Here is a 19,876-nt window from a genome sequence, read left to right on the forward strand (position 1 = left end):
TCAAACCCTAAATCACGAATTTTTTGCTTAGCAACATGAGATTTGTGTGCAGTGGCGTTGTCCTGCAAAAACAAAACACCTTTGGATAACTTTCCGCGTCTTTTCTCTTTAATTTTTTCCCGTAAACTGGTCAGTAATGTCAAATAGTAATCTCCAGTTATTGTTCTACCCTTATCCAATAAATCAATCATGATTACTCCATGCAAATTCCAAAAAACTTTTTCAGCAGTTTTTTGGACACGAAACTTCTTAGGTCTTGGAGAACCAGAGTATCGCCATTCCATCGATTGTTGATTTGTTTCTGGATCCTAAAAATGTACCCAAATCTCATCCATAGTAACAGTTTGGCTTAAGAAGTCTACAACGTTCTCAAATCGAGCACAGATCGAACGCGATGCTTCTGCCCTTGCACGCTTTTGGTTAACAATCAAACATTTGGGGATCCATTTTGCAGCAATGTTTCTAATGCTGCAAATAATATACAAATTGACGTGAAGTATATGATGAACGGGTTTGTATTCAGTGCTTCAGATATCCGTTTTAGCCCAATTCGACGGTCTGATAAAATCATGTCATGAACTGCATCGATATTTTCGGGGACTGACACAGAAACTGGCCTTCCCGATCGGTCATCATCTTCAATGGAAAATTTACCTCTTTTGAAGCTTGCAATCCAATTTTTCACAGTCGCATACGAAAGACATTGATCATGGATAGATACTCCAATTTTTCGATTTTCACAATTTCGGTGGACATCTTTTTTTTTTCTTTTAATTTATTGCGTAACTCTGGTCTACTTTTTTGACGTCAAACTTTACACTGACACTCCTAATAAGTTATTGTTCGTTGCTATGGCAACGCAATATTTTGTTTATGCATGTAACTAGGCTAACTAGATATCAATACATCCTCGTATACAAATACTATTAATTGGTCTTAGTTTTGTAAACAAAAACTAAAACGTACTTTTGCTGAGTTACAGTTTTGGACAAAAATGGTTGAGGCTTATCCAAATCAAGTGATAAAGTTAATTGGTTTTCCAATTTAATATTAACAGGTTCGTCAAAAACAACTTTATCATTAGGAGCTCATTCTTTGTGTATATTTCAAAGTGACATGAGAACTCATAAGCAATTGAACAGATTCAGCCTGGCGAATGCTTAGCAATGAATGAAATTATTTGTGAAGATTTGAATATTATTCATTTAACCTCCGATAATAGATAATATAGAAAAACTTACGGCAAAACTGCTTTCGAGAAGGGTTTTTATTTTGGTCCTTCCCAAATCTAAAGTTTTTATGTTAGGCATTTCAGTCCATAGTTTTTCAGGTACTTGTTCTAAATCATTATCTGCTAAGCTTAGATAATTCACTCGTGTCAAGCTTCGGAACGTTTCTGGATTCATGTAACTAAAACAAAATATTAGTGTAACTAAGTGATAGTTTATTCCTTCCAATTCAACAATTTATATGAAATGAAGACATCACTCTCATTCACATTAGAAACGTAGCATATCAATTAATTGTATTGGTAATTATGTATATGATTTTAAAATATATATAAATACAGAGACCAAATGTTTTATGCAAGAAATTATATAAAATTTAATAGTTATTTACAAAATAGAGTAGAAAGGAAACTTGAATACCACCAGTATGTTCATTAGTAATTATAATAGATTATTAAAATGATGACTACTAGCGTATTTCTGATCTACCTTCGCTAGAAAAACTTGTTTTGACAAGAAATTTTAAGTAATTGTTTCTGCAGTCCTTACTACGGATCACTCAACATGTAAGAAATTATTTTGTTGAGATGCGTATATTGGAGGTTATTGGAGACATTAAAAAATCTGAAAAGAATTTTTGAAAACCGATCCAAATGGTTGTAGAGGGTGCCGTTCGCTTCGCTTAGAAAGAGATAAACATTAGGTTTATTACTTGCTCTTCATTTCCAGTTTTTGAGTCCCTCTTACTTATGCATAATAGATTCCCCTTTTACCATAGGAAGAGTACGGGATGTCAAGTTACTATAGACGATGACATTTTACTATTTATTTATGTTCAAATCTCACAAAGATCTCCAATAAACATCCAAAATATATGAGAATTTGAGTGTTGTAGGTGTGTAAAAATAGTGTCTGTACTTCTGAACTACAATTTTTAAAGAATTTTAAAAGCTAATTAATATATTTCCGACAACTCATTCTAAACATTTTACATATAAAACCACATTTTCAACTAATTTATAACTCAATTTAATGAACATAAAAGGAAAACTGTTGGCACTGTTGAAATAATTATAAGAAACTTAAGAATTTTGTTGAAAAATTTATAAAAATCCTAAATAAGACAATTATAAAACGAGGCCACAATCATAAAACCTCAATTTAACTACATAATCTCCGCATATAGCCAATCTGAAGTCTTCTCATTTCCAAACTTGCTTCACATTCACAATCATTATAGGGTGTTGACCTCGGAAAATCGACAAACTCAGTATATTACCATGGAAAAATTTGTATCTTGGAATCCTAAAACTATCCTCAAAATTCACATATAATTGGATGGTCGCAAGTTTTAAAGTCAGGGGACAAATGTCACAAAAATCGATTTTTTTTTACATTTTTTGCATATATCTCGTTTTCTATGGGGTTGATGTTAATGGTATTTTTGATCAATATTGCAGTGTATTCTATTCTCTACAACTTTTATATTTAATATTTTTTTATATCTTGAAATGTTTTCGAGATAGAGTAGCGTAGAGCGCGCGGTCAGAGAATTATCTGAGATCAATTGGTAGTCCTGATTCAGAACTCGTAATAATAAGGTTATAATTTATTGCTAAATGTATAATTCTCATTTTTCATTAACTTTTAGATTTAATTCAATCTTTTTTTATGATAATTCAAAAATTTATCAATTCAATAACAATAATAATAGCATTCGAAGTAGAAAATAATTAATAACATCTTATTTAGAATCCGTAAACTCTTAAATTCTTTCAAACTTTAACAATTATACCCGGGAATCGGACCCCTATTATATGCACTAAGTCAACAAAGTCGAATAAACCTATACAGTTATCAAATTTTCCATCAACAAGTGGAGCAGCTCAATCGCGTTTATTATCAAATCAAACTTGTTTAGAGTATGATATAGAACACCAGATGGTAAAATAGTCTCGTACAAAATTCTGTAACTGCAAAAGTAGCTGTTGCTCAAGATGTGGATGCTGGGAAGCGGGTTTCAGTGCTCTTTAGCTCGCGACCAGTGTATTGGACAAGCTTGTCTCAATGCTGTACCATATTAATGATAATAGAAGCTTTGACCTAGAAATCATGAATGACTTGGAGACAAACGTCGTTGAAGACGGTAATGAAGAGGAACTTCTGCAGCAGAGGGACGATGATGAAGAAGAAGAAAAAGAAGAAAAGAATTGAAATTAGAATTTTTTCTCGAGATTTTTATTAATTTTGACAATAATAAATCTACAAAATGACACATTATTTAATAAATTGTAACTTAATCAAAAATAGATAAGTAACCAAGAAGAAATGAATTCAATCTAAAAGTTATATTATACATTTAGCAATAAATTATAACCTTAATATTACGAGTTTTTGATCGAGACTTCTTCTTCTTCTTCTTTGTGGTGATGGGCTCAATCCTTAGATCATCCACCCAGGCTAATGTAAGGTTCTTGCAATTTGATTTAACTGTCCAGAGGTGCGAATATTATCGTGTCTGACTCATAGTCATCACTCCTTCCAGCTATCTGAAATTGTCAAATTTCACAGTTTGTTTTCTTTAAAAAAGCAAATATTAGGGAAGCATTTTTACCAGTTGGATTAATAAGCATGCATTCCAAGCTTAAAGAAGAGCAATTAAGCATACTAAAATAAAATCTATTTCTAATGTCACTTCTAATGCTGCTGCATTCTAATACTTCCCCGCACATGCACCGTGGCGAGACGATGCTTTTGAGTGTCACAAAGACCCAATCTCATTCTACACATCATGGTTATTCTCGCACTATCCAAATTCACTTGACAAAACCATGGTTTTTGATTTATTTTGCCCATCAATTTAAACAGATGTTTTCCTTTAATTTGATCGAGACTATCAGTTGACCTCAGATACTTCTCTGACCGCGCGTTCCACGCACTCTATCTCGAAAACAGTATGTCGATTTACCAAGATATTTATCTAATTTGGCCTAAGATGACTGGACTAACAGTTTATCAATAACCATGTTAATCAATATGTAAGTCTCCGTGTGGATCAGGACAATGAAATGCTTCTAAATTGTCATTTTTGCTCTCAATTTGAACGTTATTAACTTTAACTTTGAAAAAACTCGTTCGCAGGTAACCTGTGTTAATGAAATCGTTACTAAATATTAGTAAATTTTGTACAGTTCTGTATATTGAAGAAAATGAATGTTATAATCTACTATCACTTCAAATGCATGTTTGATATTCTCCATTTTCATTTAATGATCATCTATATGATGAAGACCCAATGAAAATCACGGAATTCAATTGATTAAGCTTATCTTAAAAAAGTACTTTAATGTGCGAATTAATCACGAAACGAATAAAAAAATAGAAAAAATTCCACGAATTCGTTAACACCTAAACAAAACTCTTCAAAGACCAGAAATGTTTGCTTTTTAACTTTGTATTTCAATTTTGTTCATAGTTATTCCATATTACAGTGGCCTACAAATATTTGTTACTTTTAATTTTAAATTAAATTATTGTCAGACATCCAACATTTGCCATGAGAAAATACATTTTGTTGGTTTTATACACTTCTGGTTAGCATTGATAATTTACGTCTACATTTAATCTAGGATATTATTTTTAAAACTACCTTGATACATACATTTTGAAATATTTAATTTTCTTTGAAACTAACTACATTGCATTCATGTGTTTGAATTATTTTTTTAAATTTAATTTTTTACATTTCGCATGCTACGCCTATGTTCGAATAATGTCATGTGTGCGGGACAACATAAAAAAACTATCCCTAAGTTAGCTTCATCGTTGTCCGCATATTGTGTGTTATGACGCTAGTTCCATCTTTTATTATTCGTCCATGATTCATATTTTCAAATCCCTGAATGTTTTCAGAACTTTCACATCTTTCAGTCTTATTATTTCTTCTCTAATGTTTTCTTTGTCAACAGATGTAATCAATGAACTTACTTTGTCCAAGGCATTTTCTGGTAATTTTGCCTTCATTAAATCAAATCTTCTAGGGTCAAAGTCCAAATACAGTAGGTTATGCTTGGAAAAACGGTTTTTCATTGTTTAATTGATTGTATCTACAATAGAATTAAGGATATTGATCCTAAAAGCATCTATAAGAGATGATGAAACTCTATCACCGTTACATTACGGCCATTTTGAAATAAGGTTCAATCAACAAACCTTTCAGATCCTTCAGTTTTAAGGACATCTTTGTTGCTTCTAGTGTTTTATTGAACCTATCTCCAACGTCTTTCAGTCGTGCTATTGCTGCCTCTATTAGTCAGCAATAGTAAGGCTTGAGCAAAGTCAGTGTTTTTCGTTTGATAACGGTGAAGTTACTTTGAATATTTACAGAAAAGTCATTGCAATAACTATTGTCTCAAAGTGTAAGAATTTAGTAAACAGTCCTGTAGCGTTGCTCCTAGGGTTGAACTCAACTGATAAGGAAATATTTTGTAAATATTTTCTTTGTAAAAGGTCAACAGTACTTGACGTCCAGTTGTCTGATAAACATTTCTACGGTGGAATCACTTCTTCGCCAACAAGTGGCACTAGTTTGAACGCCATGCAGCAAATATAAATTTACTTTCTTGTATCAAATCATTTCGTTTAAAAAAACGTATTCTAACAGTCAAAATTAATGCAATAGATACTTGGCCAGAACGGGCGTCGTATTCTTAAAATATGGTATTAGTAGAAAATTTTATAAGTTACAAATTAAAACAAATAAGTGACTAGATATAGAAAATATAACTCAGCAATAGTTTTGACATTAAATTGCAGGTTGCCGGGTATGTTTTTTATTAATTGAAGTTTTTCATCAACATGGAAGAGAATTCTATTATAGGTACGTAGTATGTTTAGCTGAAGTTAGAAAATTGGGTGAACCCAGTAATAATTGAATTTGAAGCAATTGAAGCTTTTATAAGGAAAAAGTCATTGAAGTTTTAAATGGAAAGTATATTAAAGTTTTTTTCCACGCTACCGATAAAACTCAAAAGTTTGCTGGAACAACGAGAAAGCCATATTTTTGAAAATATAAGTCATTCAAATCTTTTTTCAGTCTCTATAATATAACAAATTCCACATTTTTAGCGTTGAAATATCTCTACAATCTGGCAATAGTTGTATTGAAGTAACAACAGGCTATTAAGTTCAATTCGAAAAGAATTTGTAGATAGAATTCTGAGTTTGACAAATCCATAAAATGGTTTATTGAATTCTAATGATGAATAAGAAAGAAGCAGGTAATTTAACTAAATCACATATCAAGCGAGTAGAGTACTATGTTATTTATAGCGATTCAACCAAATTAAACAACATTCTGTATTCAAAATACTACACGTTTGAATAAAAAACTTGCATGCCTGCGTGAATCAATTACAATACGTGTCCTGCTCGATGCTCAATTTAAAATGACAACTGCTTTGAAGATATATATAAAGAGCAGAGGTGATCAGCGCCAATTCATTCAACATTATGTTGAGCAGAATCCAACAAAGAAGTTGACTAGAAATATAGAGAATTCAAGAAAATTTAAACTAATTAATATTGATTCAATACTAATTCTACTAGAAAACTTATGCCGTGAATTCTTCAAATATAATCGACTCTTTGATACGAAGTTCTTTAGAAAACTAATAAGTTTCAGAAAGCTTGAAAAAAAATGAATGAGGCAAGCACGCTCATCATAACAAGCTATATATCGAGAGTAATCAATTTTTTTTCATACTGTACTGTAAAGTCGACTTTATAGTACTAATTTGAGTCTAGGAATTGGCACTTCACGGTATCAATTGCATCAGCACTTTTTACCTCGTATTTTTTACGCCAGTCGAAAAACAAAACATATTCTTTTTCTTACCATTTCGAAGATATAATTGGAATAATTTGCCCTACTACTTCCGTACTTTTCTCAGAAATTTTTATTTGAATTATCAGACAATTTTTTCGGAAGATATTTTTTTAAACGACATCATCTGAAATTTGTTCGTTATGTATTCATTTACATACCGAAAGTTGCTTTTTGAGTGTTCCATTTAGTGAAAGTGACGTACTGCAAAACACTTTCGGAACGCTCTGGAGTAGACGAGTTTAAATATGACTCTAGCCACTTCAATGTTGACAGTTTCACTTCGATGATTTTGCATAACCTTAAAATTTTAATTTTCTGAAATTATTTGTTTTATTCGAAGTTTTGTCGAAATTAATGAATAACAATGAATGATGATGAAAAAGAAAACATCAGCGATGAAGAGTTACTCGAATTCCGATCTCACAGAAGACAGCAATGCGGCCGTTCTTAATTCGTTGCCGGATAAATCTCGTGCAAGGTACGAAAAACAGTACGAGCTCTTTATGAAGTAGTGTCACCAGAAAAAGGTGAAAGTTCCAACAGAAAATGTAGTGCTCGCTTATTTTTCTACATCTACAAATTGTATCGAAATCACAAACACATCTACAGTAATTCCATCAACATCTAATAGAGATAAACATATTCCATGTGCATCCAATCCAATAAATATTAATAATTGTCTTGGAGGTACAGTCAACATTACTTTTTGCAAATAATTAATAAATTAATATTGACATTGCAATTATCATTAAGTACATTATATTGTTCAATAAATAAAATGTTTATAATTCTCTATTATTTATTTTCATTCCTCAGTGTAATTGAAAAAGTTTTGGATCTTATGCGTCGTCTAAAAAATGTTGTGTACGCCGCGGCTGAAATACTACTCGTTTGTTGCGCGACTCGCTTCGCTCGTCTCGCAATTTTCAGACTCGTCCGACAAAGTATCACTTTCAGTACAAGGACATACAAATAACTATTGTATTTCTAAAAATTTAGTATGTCTGCCGTTGTTTACAATGTTACCTTAGTAACCTGATAATTTTTATTTTTTTAAATAAGAGAACAATCAAAGAAAATATTTTTCTACGACCGGAAAGTAAAATTATGCAAATTTTGACCTTATTAGATAGTTTTTTACTTCTGAGATTATAACTATTGTTACTACAGGTGAATAAATTTTTACGAAATAGTCCATCAAATAAAATTTAAACCTTTTCTAGCTTTTTGTAGCATTTTTAATTTTTTGAAAATATAAAATAATACAGATATATAACCATGTAATTGTTACTAAAACGTCAAAGCTGTTCAAAACGTCTTGGAAGTGACCGAATAAGTGCAATCTTCTTCTAAATTAAACCACATTAAACGGAATCCGATACAATAATATTAATGGATTCATCCGACGAAGAACTTCCCGAAGCCATTTTGAAGGCTGCAAATGAAACTAATTCCGAGCTGTTACCTGCCAAATGACTTAAAACTGTTGCCGTCACCGCCATCGTCATCTTTATGCGACCTGCAACCGATGCAATCCTCATCGACGTCATCTACCTTCCAGTTGAAACCAAATTATTCCACTGGACCGACAATTCTTACTAGTCTACAGAATACAACAAATTGTGCTTTCAATATTAATATTTATAATAATTAGTAGTTTTTAGTTACAGTTTTGTATATTATTATGTTTGTTGGAATAAAATAATTTTAGAAAAATGGATTGGTATACTTTTTTGTATATACGGTCGTAGAAAAAATAATGTTCCTAACGCATGCGTAAAGTGTCTTTCCCGCACTTGACCGCTTGACCGAACTCCGCTCCGCGTCGTTGGGACAACTGCAGTCGCGTGCGGGAAAGTATCACTTTCCGCACTTGTTAGGAAAATAACTATTTCAGTAAAATTGTCAAATATTTTATGTATGCAGTATAAAACTATTTGAATTTTAGAGGTTAGGTGTAATTTTTGTGGTTAGATGCTATTCTTTGTTTTAGATCTTATTCTTTGGTTTCAATTCTTACTTTCAATGCCTCGAAAGCGGAAGTCTGCTCTATCCAAAAATTCGTCGCGGGCCGGTGCAGCAAAAGTCGGTTCATACAGAGCTAAGAAGACAACAGCGAGCAGAGCGACAAAGTGTTTTAAAAGTAGCTGAAACTCCTATTCAGTCACGACCTCGTTCATAAAGACAAGCTACGCTGCAGACAGCTAGAAGAGCGATAGAAATGCCAGAACAATCGCATGTGAGAAGAATTCATAATGGAGATTACGCGCCGTAGAAATTTCATGCGTAAAGATTGATCGGTATTCAATGGTACTGGGTACTCAATTGAATATCATAATCATACTTTGATTGTCATTGGCTCAATGAATAAAAAATGTAATAATTGCGATGCTCTGGAATGGAAAGATGAAACTGTTGTAATGTGCTGTTCCAGTGGTAAAGTTTCATTTCCATTACTTGGTGAACAGTTTTACAGCAATTTTTAATCAAAATAAAAAAGTATAACTCTTGCTTTCAAATGATATCCTTTGGAGTTGATAAAGAGATAAGAAAACCCGGATTTTCACCAACTTTTACTCTACAAGGGCAGATATATCATGATCTAAAGAAGTCAGGTTTAATTTCCCAGCCTCATGAGATAAAAATTAATCTGAATGATGTAGTTAAATATTGGAAATGTATTTGTTCAAGTATGGAAGGAAGAGACTTGCATAAAGATACGAAACTTCCAAAAAGGTATACAAGAGTTTTATTGGCCATTAGAATAGAACATTTATGGGACTACAATTTTTATCACGTTTTTATTGTTTTCAAAATGCATCTTATGGATGTATGGTTGTTTTTCTATCAGAAAATAAACGGGTATATTATTTTACTATTTAGACAAAAATTTCAAATAACACTTTTTAATCTATTGTTCATAGAACTAGAAAATTTATTGGTATTCTGGCTTTGTTGTTCACCTCTACTGAAGTTAGAAAGAAAATTAACCGATTTCGCCGACTTCGTAATTTTCGCGAATAAATCTATTTGAATTTTTGAGCTTAATTGTCATTTTTTGGTTAGATGTTATTCATTATGATTCCAATTATTTCCACTTTACATATATTTGCACTCGGTAGAAAATCTTATAATATAGTCTTTCAAAATGTCTTAGATTAATACTCTGCATTTATATCTTTTGAAATTGTTAAAATTCAATATTATTTATTCAATATTTATCTCTATTTTAATGATCTCGGATACTAGAAAAGCTAGAAAAGAAATAATAATTATGTTTTATAACTGGTCATGAAACTTTCAAATGATTCTTTCTCTAGATGGTAAATTTGAAAATCGAGGTTTTGGCATTGAGAGAAATCAACTTCGAATTATTTTTCCTATAAACTTTTCTCATTGTTATAGTCCGTACTAAACTTTGCGGCTGCTGGCCCTCAAAATAATACTCTTCATTAAGAGGATCATCTCAAAAGGAGCAGTAACCAAAACCCTAAAAAATGTTAAAGTTATTTTTTTATATCCTTTCTACCCATTCTCATATTAGCATTTCTGAAAATATTAAATTAATGCCTTATAATAATTACATTTTGTACATATTATTTGTGTTTTTTCTCACCACTGATAAATTATTGAAAATCTTTTTGATTCTTACAATTAATTTTTATTATGATCAGAAGAAATAAATAGAATAAAGGGTCAATGTTCCACGTTACGGCGCCAAAGATGTGGCGCCCGTTCTCTCGATATACTAGGTGCGTCAGTTTTTTCATTGCTTTTGATTGATGTATACGATATAAATAAGTGATCCAATTCTTAATTCTTACCTACAGAGTGTTTCAAAAAAAGGTGATCCCGTCTTTAAGATATAAAGAAAACCGAAAAATATTTGGGGTTTACTCATCAAAAAAATTTCGTAACGCCACACAGTGGGTCACCTAGTACAAGCTAGGTGGACAAAAACATTTCATTCTACGGTTTGATTATTTTGTTTACGATAAATGATTTTTTGTTGTTTTCTTGAACAGTTATGCATTAATTGATGATTCAGAAGCTTGGCGAATACCTATATTGAAAAAAAAATTGAAAAATAATGTATTTAATCGATACCTATTGTTATAAGGAGAAACACTATTAACTCTATGTATAAAAATTTACATTTTTTTTACATCATACTATTTTCACATTTATTCTATTTCTATATGTTATTTATATGAATCCAGAGCTTTCAAAAACCACAATTTCTATACTAAATACTGTACTATTTCTAAATAAAATTTATTACTATACTATTTTTACATACAATTATATATTTACATACTTTATACTAATTATAATTTAGATTATAGAAATAAACAGCATTAAATTAAATTAGCAAACAAATTTTTAGTCTAGTAACTATCCTCTTTATCAATTTGAACATCAGACGAATTTCCACCGGTAAATTCTCGGTTTTTTTTTAGGAACTTCTCTAAGTGAGATAATTACAGGATCGGATGTTATCAAGAGCATATTCAGCAAATCTGTATTTGTGGAAATACGCGACATTTTCCTTGTATGGTGCTCGCGGAATCTACGGCAATCTTTATTTCGGGCCTCTTGAGATTCCTCCGAGAGCTGCCCGATTGGGAGGATGCATGTTTTTATAACCTCCGTACTATGTACAAGAATTTTGTGCACAGTAACAGGCATATATGTAGTACCAAGGATACAAACTGAGGTAAAGGGCTCTGGTATCAGAACAAAATTGCTCAAATTCCGTCAAATTGATGTCATAGCCAGATGATAGCGTTCTTAATATAATACCGAAGTTCTTGATTAGATTAACATCCAATCCTGTAATCTCCCCACTCAGTTCCGGATTCATAAAAAACCTGCGAGCTGTGTTCCCATCATTTGTGTTCCTATAACCAGGTTTTGGTTTGTCTACAATAAGTCCCATCTGGTTTTTAAACTTCTGCTTGATTCGTTCCGAGCGCTGTTGCACATTAGATTTATCATCATCACCTCTCGCTTGCCATTTCTTTATATCCAAACGATAACTAATGTGCAACAAGCACTCGAAAAACCGGATCCAAGCATGTAAAGTAGACAAACCAAAACCATAATGTTTTTTTTAACAAACACATCTTTTTGTGGAGAACGTGTGTCAGTCAAAGCATTGCATACTTTTCCATCAGTCATCGTGAATAAAAGCTGATGGCTCACAGTAACTCGAGATTCGCCAACACTACAAGATGTTGGAATAAGTTGAGATACTTCATCCAAAACTTTGTTAGTTTCTGTTAAAGTAAATTCATTTGTTTCCTTTGAAAAAATGAATTTTATGGGCCGGCAATAGAGTGTAGATGATGGCCGTAGATTTTGCCAAATTATATTTTGACCGTCACTCAACCTCAAAGGAACAAATGAAAATACAAACAGAAACTCGTCAGTAGCATTGGAGTTCGCAAACATCTGTTTGTAAGTACTGTGACCATAGCTTCCGTCACATCCCCATTTACTAATCAATGTGAATGACGAATCAACAGGTATGTTTTTCAGAACTTCACTTTGTGCTTCAATTAAACGTCCAGCGGTTTTATCCAGTATAGCTTGAAGTTTAATTTCGGCACGTGTGTCTGTTACAGAAATATGGTCGGTAGATGGGTAACACAATCTTTTGGATTCAATTAGACTTTTATAAGACGGAAATACTTGATGACCCGCCTTCAGTGACCATTTACGTGCCAGTTTGTAAGAGTGACTGGTGCACTTAGAGTCTACATAATAAGCCAATGCTTCGTCACTGGTCAACTGCCTCCCCCCACAAATAACATGAACAGGTTTCTTTTCTTTAGAAGATTCAGAACTTTTTCTAATCACGGTAGCAATGTTTCTATGACCGGACAATCGATTTGCTATTTCAGCAGCTGTGGTCAATTCGCTGGCACTTCTCGAACGCACTAAGTCTTCAACCCTCCGTTTTTTAGTTTTAAAAGATGAATCCTCAAAGTTCTTTTTGGGCCGACCTTGAGGAATATTTCCTCCAAATGATGAGGAAGCACAGGGCTGATGCATGCTGAATTTAAATTCAATATTTGTGTCCTCTAACTAATTTTTATTGTCGTTCAAAAAACGGTCCATCATGTAATTGGCTGCAGCCCACTTTTGAGAAAATTTGGCAGAATAACTTGAAATTTTCAATTGCAAATATCTCTGGAAATCATCAGTCACACCCGTTAAGGAAAATTTTTGCATAATAAAATGCAATAGACGAAAATTTTGGTCCTCTTGGAATGTTTCCTCCATTCTTCAAACAATTCCATTTTTGATAAAATGCATACGCGATCTGAAAAAAATAATTTTAAAAAAATCGGGGACCAACGTGGAGCTATATTATATATCATTAGTTAGCCTAGGGTAGTGGCTATACAATATTGAAAAATTAGCCTGGATACATGTGGATAAAAGTAGCTGCGTACGTTAGAAAATTGAATTGAAAAAAAAAATTCGAATTTTAGAGTAAATTTTCCAAACCCTATTATAACAGATAATGGCTCTTATTGGAATTAAATATTAAATGAAATAAAAAACTCTTTACCCTTTAAAGTAAAATCCATCACAGCAAAAGAAATATCCTTCACTTCCAATCTGTTTAGATGTTATATGAACTAATACCAAGTGGCAACTAAATTGTTTACAGAACACGAATTACTTTTTCACTACATTTAAACCGGTTATAACCCATTGCTCTCAAAGTTTGAAAAAAAAATTATACCTAGAATCGACGTCTATAAAGAGGTCATATTACTATAAAATCATCGATTAATCGATTCTTTGAATTGACTTTTGTCCACCTAGCTTGTACTAAACGGCTCACTGTGCGCCAGTGCGTTGAAGAAATACAATTATACACATTTTTTTACGCAACTACTGGCAACATTATATTGAAATTTTATACGAATATGTTTTGGAAGCTGATACATCCAATAAATTTGTTTTTATGTCTGACTATCATAGAGGGCGCTAGTTATACGGTTCGTACCAACTAATATTGAACAAACTGTGTAATCCAAGAGATTAAAATCACATGACAGAGGAGGCCAATAAAACTGCACCTCTACCAATCCATCGATTCGGAAAATGGTTACTCAACCAATTACGACACCATCGAACAAAGTGCGGTGTAGTTCCATCGAATATAAAAATTAGAGATCTTCGTTCGTTTACCGTTAAATCTTTTACTATCTCGAATAAGTGATTTCTCAAAAAATCCAGGTACAAGCACCATTTAAATTTCCATGTAGAATGTGATAACCTATTAATTTGTTACCTAAAGCTGCTTTCCAAATATTAACTTTAAATGAGTGTTAATAAGTGATACTCTTTTAATATGTAGATTCTTATCACACCAGTAGTGTGAATTATGGGAGTTGAAGATACCTTGTGGCGTAAAAGTGGCCTCGTCCGTAAAAAGAATACATTTTGCCACATTCCTCCCGCTAACTGTTGGATTTTGATCAACTAAATTTGATATCATATTTCCTTTATTGATGGTTCTTGTTCTTGGCGTACCAGAATTCATTTTTTTAGGCCTCACATTCCCAGTTTATTCACAACGTCGTTCAATGGCTCTATGTATTTTTACTGGGTAAGTTCCTTCGAGGAAACTTTTCTGCATCAGAGTTCGGTAAATGTAATTATCATTGATTCAACGTCATACCTATCAATGAATGATAGTTTTCCATGACAAACTCAGAGAAAATGCTATATGCCGTATAAAATTCAAAGTAATTATGGGTACTCAGCTATTAGGGGCCTAAGTATGTAATAAACAACAGTATGAATCCGAAAACCGCAATACGTAATCATCAAATTATTGTTGTTTATTCAATACAAGTCCTCCATATCTCAAAGCTCATACTTATTTAACTTTGAAAAACAAGATCCTCTACTGATTACACTGGATTTTTGTGAAACTAAAGCCGTTGGTCCCAATTTTTTTAAATGTATCCGTTTTATCGATGGGTCTCATTTACGCGACAAATAATTTTTCATTCACATAATGCTTACTAAATAATATTATAAATAATTTTATCAATCAACTTTATACCAGGATGTTCAATACTACTTCTAGTAAAACCTCAAATATTTTTCTGTTTTCTATCTATCTTAGAGATCATCTTTTTTTTCAAAACACCCTATATATATATATATATATATATATATATATATATATATATATATATATTGACGTTTTGACTATATCATGAATATCAAAATAAAAATAAAATCAAAATAGAAATCTGTTTTAACAACAAAAATTGATTTTCTTCTGTTCTAAATCTCAAAAATATGTTCCAGCCATCTATCAACTTTTTCGTAGTTGCATCAAAATTCACAAAATAGAACTATGAATTTTATTTACTCTTACTCTTTACTCTTTTTTATCATTGATAACTTTCTCGTTTTTGTGATGAGGATTGAATTTTTGATTTATATTTTTAATTTCATTTTTTGGTACAATTCTCTTCACAAAAAACTTCGAAACCAACTCAGTCTTCAAGATATTTGAACTTCTATTCATTTCATCTTTTATCTCTAAAAAGATCATAGATAATACGTTTGGTTGATAGATCTACCAACTATCAGATCCTGAATTTAGATGCTTACCTATTCAACAAGCAAAAACTGCATTGATAGAATATAAAATTATTTGGAATAAATGATAAACAACATATTCAAAAAAATGATAAATAGATACTATAATCAAAAAGAAACAAAACAGTAACTAAACATCAAAACATTTTCCTTTACCATAATATGTGTACCTACAAGGACAACAGCTATCGAATTATTTCAATAAATATGATATCAGTTTAAGTTATGAAGGACATAAACCAACAACAAAAGGTTTCTATTTTGATTTCATTCTTACTTTGATATTCATGATCTATGATTAATATGAAAACGAATACTGAAAGTAGTCGAAAAGTCAAAATTCTATATATATATATATATATATATATATATATATATATATATATATATATATATATATATATATATATATATATATGTCCTTAACCATTAGATTCAAGTCAAATCACACTTAGAATAACATTAAGGAAGTAAGTAAGTAAACAGATTAGGTAGTTTTGAACTTTTTATATTTTAGTGAAACATGTTACTGTAAGAATCAAATATGTTGTTTCAATCATATAAATTAAATACGAACAATTGAAAAAATTTTTTCTTCAACTACCAATTCGTAAAAGACCGACTTTTGGAATATTAGTCATAACGATTATTTCTACTGAGTACAGACTTTTTGATTTGTTTCAGACGTATTAGTCACATGATGGAGGATTTTCAACGATCCTACTGTGAATGCAATTAAAAATTCAAACTTCCATTCTACCAATTCTGAAAAAATAATGCTATGACAATTTTGATCATAATAACTCCTGTTGACTTGTTTTTAATTTTGAACAGAGAAGAGCCCGAAACATCGAACAGAATTTCATAACCTATATTCGAGAGCTGCATCTCTCATACAAAGACAATATTGTGTGAGCTCTAGCTGTGAATAGTACAACTGGGATATGCTGAAATCATCAAACCTTGCTAGATATTGGATGCGCCAGAAAAAACATTTCTAAATAATTTTGCAGTATAGTAGTCCAATAACTATGAATGAAATTGTTTATTGATTGTGTCTTTCATTTTATTATAGCTGATACCCTTTTTGTACAATCTTCATTTAAATTTTCAGCTCTCAGTGCCTTTTGAATATATGAGCCTGTCTATTGAATATTTACAAGTTTCTTTTTCAATGTATGGGATAAACTTAAGCATTTTTAGCTTTCTTGGCTCAGTTTTTGACTTGACGAATTCAGGGTTAACTTGTACAAAATTTTGTAAATTTTTATACAATTTACAGAATTTTCTAAAATAAATTTTTTTCTGAGCTTTCAGTACTAAAATACTCGTTCATTCAACATAATCACACATTTTTTAAGTTTACCCAGCCAGCACAAAATATTACTGAAAGCTTTGTGAAAGATTTCAAAAGGAATAGGTGAAAAATGCCAGTAACATTTCATGATCTTTTTCGAAAATTCTTAAGAGATACATCAATAGTTTTTTATTATCTAAGCCTAAAATCTTTCAGAAAGATTTCAGAAATATTTTGTGTTTTCTGGGTAGTAATACGCCTGAATAACAGAGAAGTATTAGAATTATTCTTCAATCCGTATGCTTGAATACAGCTCGCCACGAATTTAATGCGCATGCTCATACTTGGAAGAGTGTATTTCGTGTATTTGTATACTATTGAATTAGGGAGCTTGAATATTGAGAGACAACCAGCTTGCTCGTAGAGTTCAGATCAGTAGTATGGAATTGCAAAATAAATAGATGCAATTGAGATTTGAGAAAATTTTACCCTTATTTCATATACATTTCAGCTTCTTTAAAGTATATAGAACAGGAAAAAATTAACAAAAAATAAAAAAAATCAAGTAAAAAATGAATTTATATGTTTTTTGTGTCGGACTACGTTTATGGCGCAATATTTCTGTCGGCAAAGTGATATTCAGTCAGAAAATAGGTTTTTCTTATAAACCCTCCCGTTGTCCGATGGTTGGTAATCAGTGATGCAATGGTTGTTAAAAACGCAGGTTCCAAGTGTCGGACTCCCTTTATGGCACGCGTGTACGTCGGACAACATGAGTACATGTTTTTTTTAATTGATTAACCTTCGAATTCTCAAAAAATCAGCTTGCTGGTTATCCATTAATACAAGCGTGCTAAATTGACATAATTAGCACGGGAAATGGCGCATTATTTCTGTCGGACAAATTTCTTTGAGGTAATAATAATCAATAATCTCCCGTTTGAAATAAATATCAAACAGTTGATAATTAATTATTGGTAACTCGCCCAAATTACATGTTTACCGCCCTCTACGGGGCGAATGGTGTAGAATCAAGGTTTTTCGCAAAGGAGAAAATTGTCGGTCTTGATCTAAATAAGCGATTTACAAATTTTCAGCTTGTTGGTCATCATCAAAAAAATGGGTCGAGGGCCCGAGGACTATAAACTCGCTTCGATTTTTAGTGATGAAACACCTTTTTCCTTGTTTTTCTGAATTCTATTGTGGTTGCACTCAAAGATTATATACTCGATAGATCCGCCACTCTGTATAAAAATTTGACGACAAAGTTCGATCCTAGCGACATCTCTCGGACTGGCTCCGTACCAAGAAAAAAGATTTCTATAATCAAAGATTTGATCTAAAGTTCATCTCCCTGCTAACTTCGCGGAAAATTTGAAAATAACTCGAGTACTTTTAAATGCTCGAAGCTAGTTGTCGCATCAAATTGTGAATGAAACAAAAGTATTATACAAAATACTTTCATTTTGCTAGCATTTCAAATTCAAATATTATTGTTTATAAGAAAATATAAATACCTGAAATAAAAATGCTGTTTAAATGAAGTATTTTGTAAAATATTTTGGTTTCATTTACAATTTATGTGACAACCAGGTCCGACCACCTAAATTTCAAAATTAAATGGTTTATATAAGATATAGGTAGATGAAATATTAAAACACAGGATGATTATTATAATTTTTATTTTGTTTTTGACATTATATAACTATATCTACAAACAAAAAATTTTCCTTCATACTTCATAGCAGGCTTAGGACTGTCAACAGTGAGATGTTGGAGTGTTTAAAAAATGTTTCTGTTTGTACATGATACATACGATGGTATATAAAAAAACTGATTTTATAACCATGGATAATTAATGATTACCGTTGTCTTTCTTGCAGCTTTCCCTATATTTAACATATGCCATATTCATCACAACATCGCAGTCTTTGTATTGTTGATCTTTGCCCTTCAAAATTTTATTAATAATAAACAAAATATTGAGGAAATGTCTGTCAAATCTTCCAAACGAAATATTTGTTTCTTTATGCCTAGCGAATTGATTAACTGGGGCAATTCGAAGATTTTATCAGAAAAACTTTTAAAAATATCACAGAATTTTGCTGAAGGCGCACATAAAACATTTTTTTTATGTCCCCTGAAATATGTTAATGAATTTGTCTTAATTAATTCGTTTGACAATATTATATTTATACACAAGTGGCATTTGAGACTTTTAAATAATTTCTTCGCTACTAAACCTGCCACATAAGGAGTGACAAGATCTAATCCTGTATATTTTGAGCTTCTATTAAATTGGGACATTGACTATTGGAGGAACTAGCAATTCTTTTCCTCTGGATAACTTATCACTAGGATTCATAAGACGTTTATTGTCATAGTAAATATAAGTTCTTACCAGGTAAATGTAGAGTTGGCAGTGAAAGTTTTTTTAACCTGCCATTGGTATTTCTACAAATTGGTTATTCTATGTGATGATAATGCTGTATCTGCAAGCATTAACTTGGGGTTATTTATTCTTTGCAACCAAATTCTGCAAACGTCTTCATTCGTAGGAATTGAATGTCTATAAAAAAGTAAAATAAGGATAAAATCATTCAACATATTTAACTATTCAACAAAATGATTTCCTAAATACAAATTAATGATGTTAGGAAGAAAAGAGTTATTCTCGTATAGATATGAAGTTGATTTCAATTTAAATATTTTTATGTCGATAAATAGTAAATATTACTCTCACCTTATCGCTTGCTTATTCGTGCATCCTGGTACACAGCAGGCCTTTACTCGTTAACTCATTTTGAGTAAGTAAGCACGACA

General features: G+C 31.6%; 1 protein-coding gene across 1 annotated transcript in view; it reads right to left on the reverse strand.

The window, feature by feature from the left end:
• LOC130892757 (insulin-like growth factor-binding protein complex acid labile subunit) overlaps nucleotides 1–19,876 on the reverse strand; it is a 110,025-nt gene that overhangs the window by 41,052 nt on the left and 49,097 nt on the right. Inside the window, exon 2 of the mRNA XM_057798343.1 lies at nucleotides 1,242–1,410. Within this exon, the coding sequence (XP_057654326.1) occupies nucleotides 1,242–1,410 (169 nt within the window). The remainder of the gene's footprint in view (nucleotides 1–1,241; nucleotides 1,411–19,876) is intronic.

This window comes from Diorhabda carinulata, chromosome 4, assembly GCF_026250575.1.
Source record: "Diorhabda carinulata isolate Delta chromosome 4, icDioCari1.1, whole genome shotgun sequence".
Classification (NCBI taxonomy): Eukaryota; Metazoa; Arthropoda; class Insecta; order Coleoptera; family Chrysomelidae; genus Diorhabda; species Diorhabda carinulata.